Below are 20,319 nucleotides of genomic sequence, written 5' to 3'. Positions count from 1 at the left end.
TTTGATGTAGTCTGAGAAAGCATTGGGAATTATAAGGCAACTATTATAAGGAATATTTTCCTATAGCAACATAATTATTTTTGATATTGACAGTAATGCCATAGCTGACTGGAAACACAAACATAGAAACATAGAAAATAGGTGCAGGAGTAGGCCATTTGGCCCTTCGAGCCTGCACTGCCATTCAATAAGATCATGGCTGATCATTCACCTCAGTACCCCTTTCCTACTTTCTCTCCATACACCTTGATCCCTTTAGCTGTAAGGACCATATCTAACTCCCTCTTGAATATATCCAATGAACTGGCATCAACAACTCTCTGCGGCAGGGAATTCCACAGATTAACAACTCTCTGTGAAGAAGTTTCTCCTCAGCTCAGTCCTAAATGGCCTACCCCTTATCCTAAGACTGTGTCCCCTGGTTCTGGACTTCCCCAACATCGAGAACATTCTTCCCGCATCTAACCTGTTCAGTCCCGTCAGAATCTTATATGTTTCAATGAGATCCCCTTTCATCCTTCTAAACTCCAATGTATAAAGGCCCAGTTTATCCAGTCTCTCCTCATATGTCAGTCCAGCCATCCCTCGAATCAGTCTGGTGAACCTTCGCTGCACTCCCTCAATAGCAAGAACGTCTTTCCTCAGATTAGGAGACCAAAACTGAACACAATATTCCAGGTGGGGCCTCACCAAGGCCCTGTACAACTGCAGTAAGACCTCCCTGCTCCTGTACTCAAATCCCTGAGCTATGAAGGCCAACATACCATTTGCCTTCTTCACCGCCTGCTGTACCTGCATGTCAACTTTCAAGGACAGATGAACCATGACACCCAGGTCTCGTTGCACCTCCCCTTTTCCTAATCTGCCACCATTCAGATAATATTCTGCCTTCGTGTTTTTGCCCCCGAAGTGGATAACCTCACATTTATCCACATTATACTGTATCTGCCATGTATTTGCCCATTCGCCTAACCTGTCCAAGTCACCCTGCAGTCTCTTAGGGTCCTCCTCACAGCTCACACGCCACCCAGTTTCGTGTCATCTGCAAACTTGGAGATATTACACTCAATTCCTTCATCTAAATCATTAATGTATATTGTAAAGAGCTGGGGTTCCAGCACCGAGCCCTGCGGCACTCCACTAGTCACTGCCTGCCATCCTGAAAAGGACCCGTTTATCCCGACTCTCTGCTTCCTGTCTGCCAACCAGTTCTCTGTCCACGTCAGTACATTACCCACAATACCATGTGCTTTGATTTTGCACACCAATCTCTTGTGTGGGACCTTGTCAAAGCCTTTTGAAAGTCCAAATACACCACATCCACTGGTTCTCCATTGTCCACTCTACTAGCTACATCCTCAAAAAAATTCCAGAAGATTTGTCAAGCATGATTTCCCCTTCATAAATCCATGGTGACTTGGACCGATCCTGTCACTGCTTTCCAAATGCGCTGCTATTTCATCCTTAATGATTGATTTCAACATTTTCCCCACTACTGATGTCAGGCTAACCGGTCTATAATTACCCGTTTTCTCTCTCCCTCCTTTTTTAAAAAGTGGTGTTACATTAGCAACCCTCCAGTCCATAGGTACTGATCCAGAGTCGATCAACTGCTGGAAAATTATCACCAATGCATCCACTATTTCTAGGGCCACTTCCTTAAGTCCTCTGGGATGTAGACTATCAGGCCCTGGGGATTTATCGGCCTACAATCCCATCAATTTTCCTAACACAATTTCCTGCCTAATAAGGATATTCTTCAGTTCCTCCTTCTCACTCGACCCTCGGTCCCCTAGTACATCTGGAAGGTTATTTGTGTCTGCCTTTGTGAAGACAGAACCAAAGTACTTGTTCAATTGGTCTGCCATTTCTTTGTTCTCCATTATAAATTCACCCGAATCCGACTGCAAGGGACCTACGTTTGTCTTCACTAATCTTTTTCTCTTCACATATCTATTGAAGCTTTTGCAGTCAGTTTTTATGTTTCTGGCAAGCTTCCTCTCGTACTCTGTTTTCCCCTTCTTAATTAAACCCTTTCTCCTCCTCTCCTCCTCCGGTTTGCTGCTTTTACTGGCTAATTTGTATGCCTCTTCCTTGGATTTAATACTATCCTTAATTTCCCTTGTTAGCCACGGTTGAACCACCTTACCCGTTTTATTTTTACTCCAGACAGGGATGTACAATTGTTGAAGTTTGTCCATATGACCTTTAAAGGTTTGCCATTGCCTATCCACCGTCATGCCTTTAAATATCATTTGCCAGTCTAATCTAGCCAATTTGCGCCTCATACCGTCTAAGTTACCTTTCCTTAAGTTCAGGACCCTAGTTTCTGAATTAACTTTGTCACTCTCCATCTTAATAAAGAATTCTACCATATTATGGTCACTCTTCCCCAAGGGGCCTCGCACAACAAGATTGTTAATTAGTCCCTTCTCATTACAAGCTAAAACAGTAAAGAAAAGGGGTTTTCATTTCACATGTTTCTAATTGCCTGCATAACAGTCACCACACTTCAAAAAGTAATTCTTTGTGTAAAATGGCTTTGAGATATTTTTAACGTGGCTGGCATATTAATGCTAGTATTATTTGTTATTTTGTACTATTAATTCTTGAATTACTGCTCATTCAATAGAATGGTTTTCAGAAATTACATTCATCTGGATTGTATCCCATGAGTAATTGTGCCAGCATTTGCATCGCTGCCTTCAGGTGCCTCAGTGGTAGTATTCTCGCCTCTGAGTCAGAAGATTATGGGGCCGAAATTTCCCACTGCTGGAAACGGGGCAGTCCCACCCCGTTTCTTGTGTTTTCACTGCCGCGGTAGGTGAGGTGGCCTCTTGAGCGAAATTCCGCTCTTTGGCTTTTTTTCCCCGGCGGAACGGAAGTTGCTCATAATGGGGGTGGTAATGCAGCGGTGAGCACAGTAGAAGGGCGGAAGTTGGGGCGGGGGTGTAATGGCCGCCGCCGTCAGTCATCAGCGTAGTGCTTATGATGTCATCACGGCGCCGCATCACCAAGGCTCTCCCCTTCACTTAAAGGGGATAGCCTGCGCGATTTTTAAAATCGGTCCACTGGGCCACCAGGGAGGGTTTCGGCTGGGCCAGGGGCCGGGCTCCCAAGAGGGGGTACCAGGCTGGCTGTTGGCAGCCCGGCCAAACCTGGGAGCATAATTGTTGGCCCGACATGGCAGTCGGCCGACAAAAAAAACATGGCGGCAGCGGCAGTGCGTCCTCTTTTAATGGGAGCCGCACCGCCATTTTAGAAGGTCACAGCCTCACTGCACCATCTCAAAAAAGCAAGTTTTGGCACCGCCCAGCTGGAGGAAGATTTTCTCGGCGGAATTTCGCCGTCGGGAGGGAACATTGGCGGTGTGCACTCTGATGACGTATTTGGATGGATCGGTAGCAGTGGAACGGTGGGGGGAGGGGGGAGCGGGTCACCGCTGGGATACTGCAGGAACGGAATTTTGATAATGGCGGCCATTGCACTCCGCAGTGTGGTCACCGATTTCCGGTGGTCACAGGCCTGAAGGAAAGGGGAAAATCTGGCCCCCATAGGTTCAAGCCCCACTCCAGAGACTTGATTGTTATGGGTATGAACTTTAAATGTGGTGTTAAACTGAGGCCCCATCTGCCCCCTCATCTGAACATAAAAGATCCTACTGCACATTTTGAAGAACAGCAGAGGAGTTCTCCTGGTGTCCTGGTCAACATTTATCCCTCGTTCAATACCACAAAAAGTAGATATTCTAATAATTTATTCCATTGCTGTTTATGGGATCTTGCTGTGTCCAAATTGGCTGCATGGTTTCACTACATTACAACAGTGACTGCACTTCTAAACCACGTCTATCAAATACATCTTGCAAGATGTTGATCCTTGGGGCTGTGACGTATTCTACCAACAGTAGATTTTCTTGTTAAAGGAGTAAGATAATCTTCTTCGTGTATTGGATGGGCACTTGTCATCTACCTTCTTAATCTCGACGTGGCGCAAGATTTATCAAGCACTGAACTGCTCAATTTTGTGATCACAATAACTACTACCTGCATTTATATTGCACATTTAACATAGAAAAATATTCCAAGGTGTTTCACAGAGAGGTAACCAGACAAAAAAGGATGCTCCGCCAAAGAAGGAGAAATTAGGAGGGTTGACCAAAAGCTTGTTCAAAGTGTTGGGTTTTAAGGAGGTCTTAATGGAGGAAAGGGAGGTGGAGAGGCTGAAAGATTTAGGGAGAACAAGATTGAAATCCCTCAATTTCCGAAGCACAAAAATCCATCAAAGAATGTTTAGGGGAGGAGGAAGGAGGACAAAGTAGCATTGCCTCATAAATGCACAGGAAAGCTTTTAAAGAAGGGTATCTTGAATGGTTTAGGTCATTGAGTGATGAGATTCACAGAGATCAATCAGTTCTTATTCAGGGAAAAAACAGGAATCAATTCAAGTGTTTTAAAATTAATTGGAATCAATCAAATAGAAACTGTGATGTTCTTTCAGAAAAAGTGCAATGAGAAGTTGGAGGGGAAAGCAGTATGATTGGTTTGGAAGTCATGAATTAGATGTTATTGAAGAAACTATCCTCTGTACCTAAATAATCTCACAGGTGGGACCTCGTCTATAAAGTTCCAGAGATAGGTACTACACCTATCCAGTAGGACTTACTCCATAATATTAATATTGAAGGGACACACAGGTAATCCAGTGCCTCAACTTTTGCCTCTACAGTCGCAAATGTACAAAGCTTCACAGAGAAAGTCAAGCAAGCCTTTGCTTTTGTATTAACATTACCGATGCTGAGTTAGTAGTTGCAGGATTCAAGCCCTGCTCCAGACAATGCTGGCAAGTGGAGACCGGACGTTTGGCTCTGAATTGTTAGTTGACATCCAGAGTGATGCTCGTGATTGGTGGGCACTAATGCCCCCTCCTCTCCCCACCCACATCATGTGGATTGTGGGATCCCATAAAACCCTCCGTCCATATAGGACTAATCAGCCAATTGGCTGGTATAAGGTTGGTTATGGCTTTCTATCTGTATGTTTTTATTACCACACTGGCATTTATCCATTATGCTTTATTTTTAAAATAACCGCCAAGAGTTCCTCAAAGTAGAGATAGCCTTTGGGTAGTTACTTTTGCTCTACTGTGTGGAGCTTAATGCTATGACTTTAATGAATCAGTAAAATCTCACTTTGAGTATAACCTATATGCTTCTCCATCAGTTTTATATTCCTTTTCATATTATCTTACTGTAAAAATAAGATAGGACTTTTCTAAATCTGTATTCGTTTTATAGGTCACGCTGTATTCAGATACCCACCATAATGGCGGGGGCCCCTAGTAGATAGTGGAAATTAGCAGATAATCAAGGCTCCCTGAATTTAATCTTAAACGCTATGTGCAGCGTTACCTGAGCACAGAAATGAAGTCACGTACAATACAAATAAAATTAATGCATTTTATTCAACAAGGAGATGAAATGTAAACAACAAAATAAATATTATGTAATTTTAACACTTTGCATAAGGTTTCATGATATAAAATTTCTGGCTGATAATTGCAGTGTGGATGATGGAGGTTTCACTGTATGTGTCGTCATCATAGGCAGACACTCGAAATCAAAGAAGACTTGCTTCCACTCTTAAAATGAGTTCTCAGGTGACTGTGTGGGACAGACAGTCATTGAAGGAAAGGATGGGTATGTGTATGTATAGCTGAATGGTCCAAGCTTATTGTCTACAGGGCTGTAGTGATACCTGTCCTCCTGTCTGGCTCAGAGACATGGACCAAATACAGTAGACACCTCAAATTGCTGGAGAAATACCACCAATGCTGTCTCCGCAAGATCCTGCAAATCCCCTGGGAGGATAGACGCACCAACGTCAGCAGAGGAGGACAAAGGGTTTAATTAGGAGGGGGAAAATAGAGTATCAGAGAAAGTTTGCCAGGAACATAAAAACTGACTGCAAAAGCTTCTATAGATATGTGAAGAGAAAAAGATTAGTGAAGACAAATGTAGGTCCCTTGTAGTCAGATTCAGGTGAATTTATAATGGGGAACAAAGAAATGTTAGACCAGTTGAACAAATACTTTGGTTCTGTCTTCTCAAAGGAAGACACAAACAACCTTTCGGAAATACTAGGGGACCGAGGGTCGAGTGAGAAGGAGGAACTGAAGGAAATCCTTATTAGGCGGGAAATTGTGTTTGAGAAATTGATGGGATTGAAGGCCGATAAATCCCAGGGACCTGATTGTCTGCATCCCAGAGTACTTAAGGAAGTGGCCCTAGAAATAATGGATGTATTGGTGATCATTTTCCAATAGTCTAGCGACTCTGGATCAGTTCCTATGGACTGGAGGATAGCTAATGTAACACCACTTTTTAAAAAAGGAGGGAGAGAGAAAATGGGTAATTATAGACTGATTACCCTGACATCAGTCGTGGGGAAAATGTTGGAATCAATTATTAAAGATGAAATAGCAGTGCATTTGGAAAGCAGTGACAGGATCGGACCAAGTCAGCATGGATTTATGAAAGGAAAATCATGCTTGACAAATCTTCTCGAATTGTTTTAGGATGTAACTTGTAGAGTGGACAAGGGAGAACCAGTGGATGTGGTGTATATGGACTTTCAAAAGGCTTTTGATAAGGTCCCACACAAGGGATTGGTGTGCAAAATTAAAGCACATGGTATTGGGGGTAATGTACTGACGTGGATAGAAAATTGGTTGGCAGACAGGAAGCAGAGAGTCGGGATAAACGGGTCATTTTCAGAATGGCAGGCAGTGACTAGTGGGGTGCCGCAGGGCTCACTGCTGGGACCCCAGCTATTTACAATATACATCAATGATTTAGATGAAAGAATTGAGTATAATATTTCCAAGTTTGCAGATGACACTAAGCTGGGTGGCGGTGTGAGCTGTGAGGAGGACGTTAAGAGGCTGCAGGGTACCTTGGACAGGTTAGGTGAGTGGGCAAATGCATGGCAGATGCAGTATAATGTGGATAAATGTGAGGTTATCCACTTTGGGGGCAAAAACACGAAGGCAGAATATAATCTGAATGGCGGCAGATTAGGTAAAGGGGAGGTGCAACGAGACCTGGGTGTCATGATACATCAGTCATTGAAAGTTGACATGCAGGTACAGCAGGCGGTGAAGAAGGCAAATGGTATGTTGACCTTCATAGCTAGGAGATTTGAGTATAGGAGCAGGGAGGTCTTACTGCAGTTGTACAGGACCTTGTTGAGGCCTCACCTGGAATATTGAGTTGAGTTTTGGTCTCCTAATCTGAGGAAGGATGTTCTTGCTATTGAGGGAGTGCAGCGAAGGTTCACCAGACTGATTCCAGGGATGGCTGGACTGACATATGAGGAGAGACTGGATCGACTGGGCCTGTATTCACTGGAGTTTAGAAGGATGAGAGGGGATCTCATAGAAACATATAAAATTCTGACGGGACTGGACAGGTTAGATGCAGGAAGAATGTTCCCGATGTTGGGGAAATCCAGAACCAGGGGACACAGTCTAAGGATAAGGGCTAAGCCATTTAGGACTGAAATGAGGAGAAACATCTTCACTCAGAGAATTGTTAACCTATGGAATTCCCTGCCGCAGAGAGTTGTTGATGCCAGCTCATTGGATATATTCAGGAGTGAGTTTAGATATGGTCCTTATGGCTAAATAGATCAAAGGATATGGAGAGAAAGCAGGAAAGAGGTACTGAGGTGAATGATCAGCCATGATCTTACTGAATGGTGGTGCAGGCTCGAAGGGCCGAATAGCCTACTCCTGCACCTATTTTCTATATTTCTATGTTTCTTGATCAGACCAACATCCCCAGCATCGAAGCACTGATGATGATGACACTCGACCAGCTCCGTTGGGCGGGCCACATCGTCCACATGCCCGAGACAAGACTCCCAAAGCAAGCGCTCTACTCGGAACTCCTACACGGCAAGCAAGCCCCAGGTGGGCAGAGGAAATGTTTGAAGGACGCCCTCAAAGCCCCTTAATAAAGTGCAACATCCCCACCGACACCTGGGAATCCCTGGCCAAAGACCACCCTAAGTGGAGGAAGAGCATCCGGGAGGGCGCTGAGCACCTCGAGTCTCGTCGCCTAGACCATGCAGAAAACAAGCGCAGGCAGCGGAAGGAGCGTGCGGCAAACCAAACTCCCCACCCACCCTTTCCTTCAACGACTGTGACACGTGTGACAGAGACTGTAATTCCTGTATTGGACTGTACAGTCACCTGAGAACTCACTTTTCGAGTGGAAGCAAGTCTTCCTCGATTTCGAGGGACTGCCTATGATGATGATGATGATGCTGAGCTTTATTGTGAAGGGTGCATTATACTGGTAACAAGCCTACTTAAGTGCCAATCTAGAATCCTTTAATTTCACTCTCGAGTAGTTTCTTATTACGAATGTGGACAGTTTTGAGTTTTTCTATCCAGATTTTTTAAAATTTACTGAAAAGTAAAAATTGACTGGCATTCTTAATAGTAGTATCCATATTCAACATTGAAACAGACTTGATTAGAGACTATACCTTCACCAGCATTCAGCTCCCATAAGTAATCACCTACTTCCAATGAACTGAAGCAAAACCTTGTGCTCATTTATTCTAGGTTAGCATGCCCTTGGAGAACTATCGGCCTTCACTACTGATTTCCACTACATGCCCATGTCACTTCACAAGATGATTAATATCAGTCATACTCGTCAATTTGTAGTAGATTATACTACCAAATGTACATATTAAGATGCAGATACATTTGCTGCAGCAAGCAGTAACAGCAGGCCAGTTCACAGTGCTTTTCAAACTGTCCTTGAATGAGTCAGTTGATCTCCTTTGAATATCTTTGCAGATCTTTTAAACAAAGAGTAGACAAATATTTTTCAGAAAGTGAGTGACTGCCTGATCCTGACTGGTTATGGTTTTTCTTGGAATTACGTAGACATTCCTACGACACAATCATATTTTACCTCTATGTAGATTGCAGTCTGATAATAACCATAACTAGTGTATCAAATGGGTACAGTAGCATAGTAGTTATGTGACTGGACTAGTAATTCAGAAGCCTAGACTAATGATCTGGAGACGTGTTCTCAAATCCCACCATGGTTGCTGGGGAATTTCAATTCAGTTAATTAAATAAATGTGGAATTAAAAAGCTAGTACCAGCAATTAAATTATCGGATTGTCGGAAAAACCCAACTGGTTCACGAATGCTCTTTGGGGAAGGAAATCTGCTGTCCTTACCCGGTCTGACCTATAGGTGACTCTTAACTGCCCCCTGAAATGGCCTAGCAAGCCATTCAAATGTACCAAACTGCTACGACAAAGTCAGCACTGTGTGGGAGCACCTTCGCTGCAAGGACTGCAGCGGTTCAAGAAGCCAGCTCACTACCACCTTTTCAAGGGCACTTAGAGGTGGGCAGTAAATGAACGAATAAATGAATAAATAAATGTGAACAAATAAATTTAAAAATGTATCTTATGAAATTTAGTATTGTCTTTGCAAAGTCAATTTGCAAGACAGGGGCAGTTTACTGGAAAAATAAACAGCACGTTGCATGACACATAGAAAGGCATGCCAATGGCCACCTTCAGCATGCTGTAAATACTCAGGTTATAATTATGAAGAATATAAGAAATAGGAGCACGAGTAGGCCTTTTGGCCCCTCGAGCTTGCTTCGCCATTCAATAAGATCATGGCTGATCTGATCATGGACTGTGCTCCACTTCCCTGCCCGCTCCCCATAACCCTTTGCTCCCTTATCGCTCAAAAATCTGTCTATCTCCACCTTAAATATATTCAATGACCCAGCCTCCACAGCTCTCTACGGCAGAGAATTCCATATATTTTCAATCCTCTGAGAATACATTTCTCCTCATCTCAATTTTAAATGGGCGGCCCCTTATTCTGAGACTATGTTTTAGTTTCCCCTATGAGTGGAAATATCCCCTCTGCATCCACCTTGTCGAGCCCTCTCATTACCTTATATGTTTCAATAAGATCATGTCTCATTCTTCTGAACTCCAATGTGTATAGATCCAATCTACTCTTCATAAGTCAACCACCTCATCTCTGGAATCAACCTAGTGAGCCTTCTCTGAATAGCTTCCAATGCAAGTATATCCTTCCTTAAATATGGATACCAAAACTGCATGCAGTACTCCAGGTGTAGCCTTCGCAATACCTTGTACAGTTGTAGCAGGACTTCTCTGCATTTATACTCTATCCCCCTTGCAATAAAGGCTAACATTCCATTTGCCTTCCTGATTACTTACAGTACCTGCATACTAACTTTTTGTGTTTCATGCACAAGGACCCCCCAGGTTCCTCTGTACTGTAGCACTTTGCAATTTTTCTCCATTTAAATTATTGTTTGCTTTTCTATTTTTTCTGCCAAAGTGGATAACCTCACAATTTCCCACATTATACTCCATCTGCCAAATTTTTGCCCACTCACTTAGCCTGTCTATATCTCTTTGCAGATTATTTGTGTTCTCACAATTTCTTTTCCCACCCAACTTTGTATCACCTGCAAACTTGGCGACATTACACTCGGTCCCTTCATACAAGTCATTAATATAGATTGTAAATAGTTGAGGACCCAGCACCGATCCTTGCGGCACCCCAGTAATCACTGTTTGCCAACCAGAAAATGACCCATTTATCCTGACTCTCTGTTTTCTGTTAGTTAGCCAATCCTCTATCCCTGCTAATATATTACCCCCAACCCCGTGAGCTCTTATCTTGTGCAGTAATCTCTTATGTGGCACCTTATCGAATGCCTTTTGGAAATCCAAATACGCCACATCCACTGGATCCCCCTTATCCACCCTGCTCATTACATCCTCAAAGAACTCCAGCAAATTTTCCAAACAGGATTTCCCTTTCATAAAACCATGCTGACTCTGCTTGATTGAATCAGGCTTTTCCAAATGTCCCACTACTGCTTCCTTAATAATGGACCCCAACATTTTCCCAACAACAGATGTTAGGCTAACAGGTCAATAGTTTAATGCTTTTTGTCTGCTTACTTTTTAAAATAGAGGCATTACATTTGCAGTTTTCCAATCCACCCTGAATCCAGGGAATTTTGGTAGATAACAACCAATGCATCCACTGTCTCTGCAGCCTCTTCTTTTAAGACCCTAGGATGTAATCCATCAGGTCCAGGGGACTTGTCCGCCTTTAGTCCCATTATTTTTACCAAGTATTACTTCATTAGTGATAGTGATTGTATTAAGTTCCTCCCTCCCTATAGCCCCATGGGATGTTTTTAGTGTCTTCTACCGTGAGGACCGATACAAAATATTTGTTCAACGTCTCTGCCATTTCCTGTTCTCCATTGTGAATTCCCCAGTCTCATCCACTAGGGGACCAACATTTACTTTAGCCACTCTTTTCCCTTTTTATGTACCTGTAAAAACTTTTGCTATCTGTTTTTATATTTTGTGCTCGTTTACTTTCATAATCTATCTTCCCTCTCTTTATCATTATTGTTGCTTAATAGCCAGTGATGCTGATTGATTGTTTCAAGCACTTGGGCATGCTCGGTGACTATTTTCCCAAATGCTTACCCCTGTTGTAATCAACAGTATTGGATTGATTAGGTTCTTTCTTATATACGTGAGACACATCCAAAAGAACAGGAGCCAAATTCCCAGCATACAGTTTGGAAAGCCATTGTGAGGATGATCTCTTTCTCAAAACTGTAAGGGGTTTTCACAGGGTTGTTGTGCCTTGGATGTCTCTCTCTGGGCTTCTACCCTCACAGCTTATGCCTGGCCTGTGAGGTACCCTGAGTGCTGCAAGAGCACCCCTGGAGAGACTGTGTCCACAGCTTATGAAGGGGGTTTTGAGACTCGTGCGTCCCCACAGCTTATGCCTAGCCTGTGAGGCACCTGTGAGTGTCAAACACTCCTAACCCCTTCTTCCCTAGCCTGTGACACACAGTTGAGCGTTTTCGAGGTGCTCCTAGCTTCCCTTACACTGTTCTGACATAAGACTCACGATCAGGAGATGTAATACAATAGAACTGAGACAAGGTGATTCCAAGAGGAACTTTAAGCTTCCAATTTATTTGACAAGGTGCATCTCAACAAACAGCAATACACCAACAAAACAATCCCCCTAAATCCCACTAAACGGACACAACGAAAATCTTTACACCAGTTTAGCAGTACAATGCCCAACCTCCCACCTTTCCTGGCCTAACTGAGTTGGGAGTTCTGGGGACCAGAGGTTATACTCACTACTGTGCCTTCTGCAGTCTGGTGGTTTGTTTCTTCTATCTTCAGTGTCTTTGGACACTGGTTTTCCTTCCGTGTCGAGAGGCCTGTGGTTGTGGTTTTTTTTTTTTTATAAATTCGTAGCCAATCGTTTCCAATTCTTTGTCAAGTCACAAACGCCAGAGGTCACCCTGCACCAGTCAAGGATCACTCTGCGCCAATGCTCTTAGCCAAAAGGCCTAGAGCCACTGCACCGTTCCTGGAAGTACTGCAATACCAGGTTCGTGCCATGGAGGTGGATGGGTCAGGTCCCCCACACACCTCCGTGGAGGTGGATGGGTCAAGCCATCCCACCCACCTCCTGTTTACAAAAATGTAAGCATATACCTTCCTGACCAGGGAGAAACCACCCGGAAGTCATGGTGGCTGGTCAGGTTAGTTATGCAGATCTTAGCCAAAAGGCCTGTGGTTGTGGTTGTTGAATCACCAGGGCAGGGAAAATCATCACTCCTCTCTCTCACTACGTCAGAAACCCCTTTTTTTATAGCCAGATTATCCAGTCCGCCTCTCCTGCTGAAGTCGATTCTTCTCATTGGTGGACTTTTGATTTTGAAAAATGCAACAGTTTGAGGTTTTTAGGTTTTTTTTTCCCCACTGATCTTAACCTACTCAAGGTTTGAGTGGGTGTTGATTGCATTGGCCTCCTGTAGCCATTGTGCTAGTCTGGCCTGAGCCAGATATTTCTATGCCTGATGAAAAAAGGTGTTGGAATATGTATGTGGCATTGTTTAAATGCTTAATGTTTTCAAGGGGCAAGTTTCGAGGGTATACAGTTCCCAGACAATTTGATTAGTTCCAATGTCCAAACTGGCCCTTTTGATATTGACTCCACCCCTTTTCTTGCAGACCTTTAAAAAAATCCCAAATTCGATTAAAGTTCGTAGTTTCTTCCATGTGCACTTTAGGATTTCAAACTTTCTGGTAGATAGTTCCAAATTAAATTCCCTTTCATTTGAGTCCAAACACTGGGGGGGTCTCCATTTGTGTCCCAAAGTTTTCCTTCCATCGGTTTCAATTCACAGCACAGACTGATCCCACAGCCCTTTTCCTTCTGGGTAAAATGAGGGGGTTTTCGTCCTCCCCTACAAAACGAACAATTTTTAAACAAAGAAATACAATACAACGGGAAAGCCTATAAACTATGGGCAGTAATATACCATTTTTAATCACGCCTTCTATATTTGTTACTGTATTTGGTTAATAGTCTGACTATTTGAAGTCTGCTGTAATTCTGTCACACGAAAAAGAATTTCTCCTGGAGGGAAATTAAATATGGAGATAAAAAATACTTGTATGAACTTAACATAAAAACATAAGAAATAGAAGCAGGAGTAGGCCATTCAGCCCCTCGTGCCTGTTCTGCCATTCAACATGGCTGATCTTCTACCTCAACACTTTCCTGCAATATCCCCATTGTAACGAGATAATGTATAGTGCTCTCTAGCTAGGAGGTATCAATATACTGTATAGCGCCCTCTAGTCAGGAGGTACAGGGAGCTGTATTGAGAGAGAGGGTCTGTGAAGGAACGCCATTTTAAAGCTCCACATGTCTGTCTGAAACCTACCAAATAAATAGTAAGTTGAACTAAGTGTGTTCAAGAGTGTACAAACGATTATAAAATACATGCATATCCCTTGATTCACTTAATATACAAAAATCTATCGATCTAAGTCTTGAATATACTCAACGACTGAGCCTTCACAGCCCTCTGGTGTAAAGAATTCTAAAGATTAATCACCCTCTCGGTGAAGAAATTTTTCCTCATCTTAGTCCTAAATGGTCGACCCCTTATTCTGAGACTGTGACCCCTGGTTCTGGACTCCAAAGCCAGGGGAAACATCCTCCCAGCATCTACTCTGTCAAACCAGCAATCCAGAGGTCTGGACAAATAATCCGGAGATATGAGGTCAAATCCCACCACGTCAGCTGGGAAATTTAAATTCAGTTAATTAAATAAATCTGGAATTATAAAGCTAGTATCAGTAATGGTCAGCTGTCAGTAATGGGTAGCACTCTCGCCTCTGAGTCAGGTGGTTGTGGGTTCAAGTCCCATTCCAGGAACTTGAGCACAAAAAAACCTAGGCTGACACTGAAATGCAGCGAGGAAGCACTGCACTGTTGGAGGTGCCATCTTTCGGATAAGATATTAAACCGAGGCCCGGTCTGCTCTCTGAAGTGGACGTAAAAGATCCCATGGCATTATTTCGAAGAAGAGCAGGGGAGTTATCCAATATTTTCTACTTGCCAATATTTATCCCTCAATCAACATAACTAAAAAAAAATTGATTATCTGGTCATTATCACATTGCTGTTTGTGGGAGCTTGCTTGTGTGCAAATTGGCTGCCGCGTTTCCTACATTACAACAGTGACGACACTCCAAAAGTACTTCATTGGCTGTAAAGTGCTTTGAGACATCCGGTAGTCGTGAAAGGCGCTATATAAATCCAAGTCTTTCTTTTTCTTTTTATGGTAACCATGAAACTACCGATTGTCGGAAAAACCCAACTGGATCACTAATGTCCTTTTAGGGAAAGAAACCAGCTGTCCTTACCCAGTCTGGCCTATATGTGACTCCAGACCCACAGCAATGTGGTTGACTCTTAATTGTTTTCTGAAATGGCCTAGCAAACCACTCAGTTGTACCAAACCACTAAAACAAAGTCAGCGCTGTGGTACCTTCACCACACGGGCTGCAGCAGTTCAAGAAGGTGGCTCACCACCACCTTCTCAAGGGCAATTAGTGATTGGCAATGAATGCAGGCCTTGCCAGTGACGCCCATATCCTGTGAACAAATAAATAATTTTTGTTTAAATTGTTAATTTGTGAACTAAACCTTTCCCACACATATTACAATGATACTCACCAGTCATGTATTCTACATTTACAATATAAAGCTGGCTCACTGTCACACCAGTGAGGGAGGCAAGTGATTAATTGGATTGGAGGGTACGTTGATTTAACTTTTAAGTAACTTCACGAGGGATAACGGTCAGTTAATTTCATTGAAGGAAAACCTCGGATGCGATTTGTGAAGAATAAACACCTAAATATTAACCTGACTTTTCCTTTTTTAGATAATCATCAACCTGATATGCGTTCTGTTTACAAAATTTTCAAAAACAACTTGCCTGAGTGCAGATCAGTTAACTCAACACTGATTTTTGATCTATGTGGTTTAATTCCACACTATGATTACCAACTGAATTATTGTGGCATTTATTGTACCAACTATTTCTTTCACTGACGGGAGCAACCTCTTCTTTTTATTTTGCAGGTTGAAGAGGCATTGAATGAAGTAGACTTTCAGCTGAAGCTTGATCTGCATTTCACTGACTCTGAACAGCAGTGAGTAATATCTTTGCATCTCACTAGTATTGGTGCTAAATGGGATAATTCTAGATTGTGGACCATCCATCTACCATTGCTTGTTGTCACTAGTACATCATTTGCATTTCAAGATTATTATTTTCCCTCCATCGGTAGTCAGTCAGAATACTAAGGGCTGGAAATTGCCCTCCGCCCCGTTTAGGACGGATAATTATTCGAATTATCACCGCCCAGCGGGATTCGGTAGGAAAAGGCGGTAAATTCGGCACTTTAACTTTGTCACCGCCTCACAGCGCTGTTTGGGCAGTGTACGGGCGGGTTTGCACTGACACGTAACAATGTCAACTTAAAGGGGAGGGACGCTATGAGGCCTCTTTGGCACCCATTGGGTCACCAGGGATGTGTTCAGCAGCCGCCATTGTTAGGCCAACTGCAGAGTCAGCCAACACCCAGGGGCAATTGTGGATGGATCGCACCCTCTGCCCGCCCCCGGTCGGTAAAGCCTTGCGGCCCTGTTACCGCCTCTTAGAGAGAAAGCAGTAACGGACTTTAAAAAATGGAGCAATTTTGGCCCCTAAGTGTCTGCTCGTCATTGGTGACATTCTTGCCTCTATCCAGGACTTGACCACGTAAAACTATACTGACATTTCATTGTAGTACTGAGGAAGTGCTGCATTTTCAGAGGTACCATCTTTTGTATGAGATGTTAAGCCCTCTTTGCCTATTCAGAAGAACACAAAAGATCTCATAGCAGTAATTGGAGTTCTCCTAACCAACAATTAACCCTCAAAACAATTCACCAAAGCAGATATTTGTGTCTCTGTTGTTTTTGGGTACTTGCTGTGTGCAAATTGATTGAGTGTTTGCCTACATAGCATCTGCGACAGAACTTCAAAAATAATTTGTTGGCTGTGAAGCCCTTTGTGATATCCCGAGGATGTAAAGGTGCAATATAAAGGCATCTTTTCTTCTTTATTTTTGCTCAAAAATAATTCAGCTCAAGTTACGAGAAGAGAAACAAGTTCATTGGCACATTAAAGACACCTAATTTATTCATGGGAGAGGTCTATTTAATGAAAGCATAAATTTGTCCTTGCTTATTGTACTATATTTAGTGATCAAATGTTGCGCAACTAATATCCTGATGTTTGCCACTATTGGGTAGATAGAAAGCAGAAGTTAGTTGTGTCTACAGAAAATGCTAAAAGAACAGTTCTGACGATGGGTCACAGACCCGAAACGTTAACACTCTTTCTCTCCACAGATGCTGCCTGACCTGCTGAGATTTCCAGCATTTTCTGTTTTTATTTCAGATTCCAGCATCCGCAGGATTTTGCTTTTGGACTAGTTGTGTCTAATTCTGTGGAAAATCAGGCAACAAGTTGTTACCTGAAGACTGTCTCATAATTCTTATGAGCACTTGCAATACCTGTTCTGAAATTCTTGTTAACCAATCTTGTTGCATAATTTAACGGCAGTATCTGTTTACAGAAATTCAAGCAGTACTTTGTGTGCATAGTTGTCAAAAAAAATCTCTTTGTTTAATCATATCTCCAAACTTGGGCAGTGAGATGCTAAAGCAGTAAAAAGCTGATCACATCAGAATAAATGAATACTCGATAGAAGGCTCATAAAAATTGTAGATGTGAACTTTCCATTGCTATCTGTCCATTCCTAATGTCAAATATTTAATTTAAACTTCTAATTGTCGTCCCATTTATTTGGATGGTTGGAGCCATCATTCTGTTCCCATATATTCAATAATGCTCTGAAATGATAAAGATAATGAAATCACATGCTGATGTACACATGCAATTTAATTCAGCTGCTTAATGTTATCAGGCTCTAGAGTTCCTCTTGTCCACTTCTTCCTGTACATTTAGCATTCATTTTATCCAATTCTCTTCCCCTAAATGTGGTTACTAATGTTGGGGGACTGCTCCCAAAATGTCAGCAAACTCCTGCAATGTATTAGAAACATAGAAAATAGGTGCAGGAGTAGGCCATTCAGCCCTTCGAGCCTGCACCACCATTCAATGCGTTCATGGCTGAACATGCAACTTCAATACCCCATTCCTGCTTTCTCGCCATACCCCTTGATCCTCCTAGTAGTAAGGACTACATCTAACTCCTTTTTGAATATATTTAGTGAATTGGCCTCAACAACTTCCTGTGGTAGAGAATTCCACAGGTTCACCACTCTCTGGGTGAAGAGGTTTCTCCTCATCTCGGTCCTAAATGGCTTACCCCTCATCCTTAGACTGTGAACCCTGGTTCTGGACTTCCCCAACATTGGGAACATTCTTCCTGCATCTAACCTGTCTAAACCTGTCAGAATTTTTAACGTTTCTATGAGATCCCCTCTCATTCTTCTGAACTCCAGTGAATACAAGCCCAGTTGATCCAGTCTTTCTTGATAAGTCATTCCTGCCATTCCGGGAATCAGTCTGGTGAACCTTCGCTGCACTCCCTCAATAGCAAGAATGTCCTTCCTCAAGTTAGGAGACCAAAACTGTACACAATACTCCAGGTGTGGCCTCACCAAGGCCCTGTACAACTGTAGCAACACCTCCCTGCCCCTATACTCAAATCCCCTTGCTATGAAGGCCAACATGCCATTTGCTTTCTTAACCGCCTGCTGTACCTGCATGCCAACCTAAGTAGCTATTCTGCCTTTTTGAATCTTGACATTCAGCCAAGGCTATTGAATAGTGGAGAAGGAGAATGTCACAACAATCCTAATTCAGTCCACACATACACTTTCCAGCAAGGATGGTTGAATGGCATATCACTGCTGGAACCCTGACTAATTTTCACTTCCCCAGTCTGTCTCTCAGGCTAATTGTAGGGAATTGCTGCTGTCCTGGCTCAGCTAACGCTAACTAATCTATGTGGCACATTAGCACACTATATAATTCATTGACCTAATGAGTCATCAAAAACGTCCTCATGTTTAATTTTTGAGCAAAACTTTATAAATGTGAAGAGGGATCCAGATCAGACAGCTGCTTAACTTCATCAGAATTCTTCAGGTTTATTTTTTATTTAACCCACGTACTGATTGTGAGACTTCATAGTCATGTGGACATCTGAATAGAAATTTAATGTCATGATAATCAGGTTCACACGAAGAAGCAGGTAGATATCTTGGGTTCGGACTCTTGACTGAGCTCACCTGATTGACGATAACAGTCATAATAGCAACAAGAAATTGTATAGCACCTTTCACTCTTATACTTCCCGACCTGTGGAGCTGTTCTCTCACAGGTCGGGGGTGGGGGGGGGGGGGGGGGTTGGGCCACGATGCACACACACAGCAGGGAAATGGTCTCTCCCCATTGCGAGTACGTTGGTATTTCAACAGGTTGGATAAATCAATGAATCTTCCTACACAAAGAGCAGGTGACTGGCCTCTCCCCAGAGAGAACTCGCTGGTGTCTCAGCAGATCCTTTTTGCTTTTAAATCTCTTCAGTCAGAACATTTAAAAGGTCTCTAATCAACGTGAACTCGCTGGTGATTCAACAAGGTGGATGACTGAGTGAATCCCTTCCTACACTCTGAGCAAGTTAATGGCTTCTCCCCGGTGTGAACTCACTGGTTTGTCAGCAGGTGGTATGATCGAGTGTATCCCTTCCCACACTCGGAGCAGGTGAACCGCCTCGCCCCAGTGTGACTGCGTTGCTGAATCAGCAGACTCCTTGTTCTTTTAAAGCTCTTCTGACAGTCAGAACATTTAAAAGATCTCTCATCAGTGTGAACAAGTTGGTGTGAAATGAGGTTGGTTAACTGGGTTATCCATCATCCAGCGCGAGCTGCTCCAAATGTGCGACGGCTTCGAGGTAGGCGACTGGGTAACGTCATCAAGACCCAGGTCGCTGTTTGGAGTGTGGGCAGGAGCATCGGCGGGACACTGATAAAGCAGAGGAGCGGGAAGGGATCATGGCTGAGATTCGGTGGGTGATTGTGGCGGAGGTTCGGCAAATGTTTGGTGCGGAGGTGCAGTGGGTGATCGTGAACAAGGTGCGGCGAATGTTTTGTGGCGGAGGAGCGGTGGGAGATCGTGGCAGAGGTGCGGCAAATGAAGGCACGGGGCCCAGAAGAGCTGAGGGCCTAGGGGCAGCACAGGCCAACCCACACTGCGATTTGTGAGCGCTCTAGTTCCATGCAGCAGAGCAGGTCTCCAGTCGTCCTGGTTAACTCTTGCCACTGGATAAAGGCCTAGCTCTGTCAAGCCCGTCTGGTGGCTGATGTGCAATGGTCACCACATGTTGCACATCAGCCACCAGACGATGGCTGGTGGCTGATGTGCAACATGTGGTGACATGTGGCCTTCAACTGGAGTTCAGGACTGGAACATCGGGTCCTTCATTGAAACATCTGTGAACTAATGTGGAAGCAAATCATACTCGCTCGAGGGACCACCTGTGATGATGATGAGCATGACCAAACTTCCCAAATCACTTTAGAAGGGGAGCGGTGCCCACGGTGCAGGAAGTAGGAGTGACGTTTGGTGAGAGAGGAAGGATTTTGAGGATGTGTTTTAAAGTGCAAAGATGAAAATTCTGGGAAGAGAATTTTAAAGAGTAAGGTTGTAGAAGCAGGGACACTTACAACAGGAAGAATAGAGGGTTCAAGCTGGGACATAGGACTGGAGAAGGTGGATGGTGGCATAAGGCCACG

General features: G+C 43.4%; 1 protein-coding gene across 7 annotated transcripts in view; it reads left to right on the top strand.

Annotated features, from left to right (window-relative positions):
• The window catches only part of fam135b (family with sequence similarity 135 member B), a 528,209-nt gene that overhangs the window by 316,962 nt on the left and 190,928 nt on the right, over positions 1-20,319 (top strand). For all 7 annotated transcript variants that reach the window (XM_070895461.1, XM_070895487.1, XM_070895479.1 and 4 more), the window contains one exon: positions 15,586-15,656. In XM_070895461.1, coding sequence (XP_070751562.1) covers positions 15,586-15,656 — 71 coding nt within the window. The remainder of the gene's footprint in view (positions 1-15,585; positions 15,657-20,319) is intronic.

Source organism: Pristiophorus japonicus, chromosome 1 (genome assembly GCF_044704955.1).
Source record: "Pristiophorus japonicus isolate sPriJap1 chromosome 1, sPriJap1.hap1, whole genome shotgun sequence".
NCBI lineage: Eukaryota > Metazoa > Chordata > Chondrichthyes > Pristiophoridae > Pristiophorus > Pristiophorus japonicus.
This window is presented reverse-complemented; position numbering and strand designations above follow the sequence as displayed.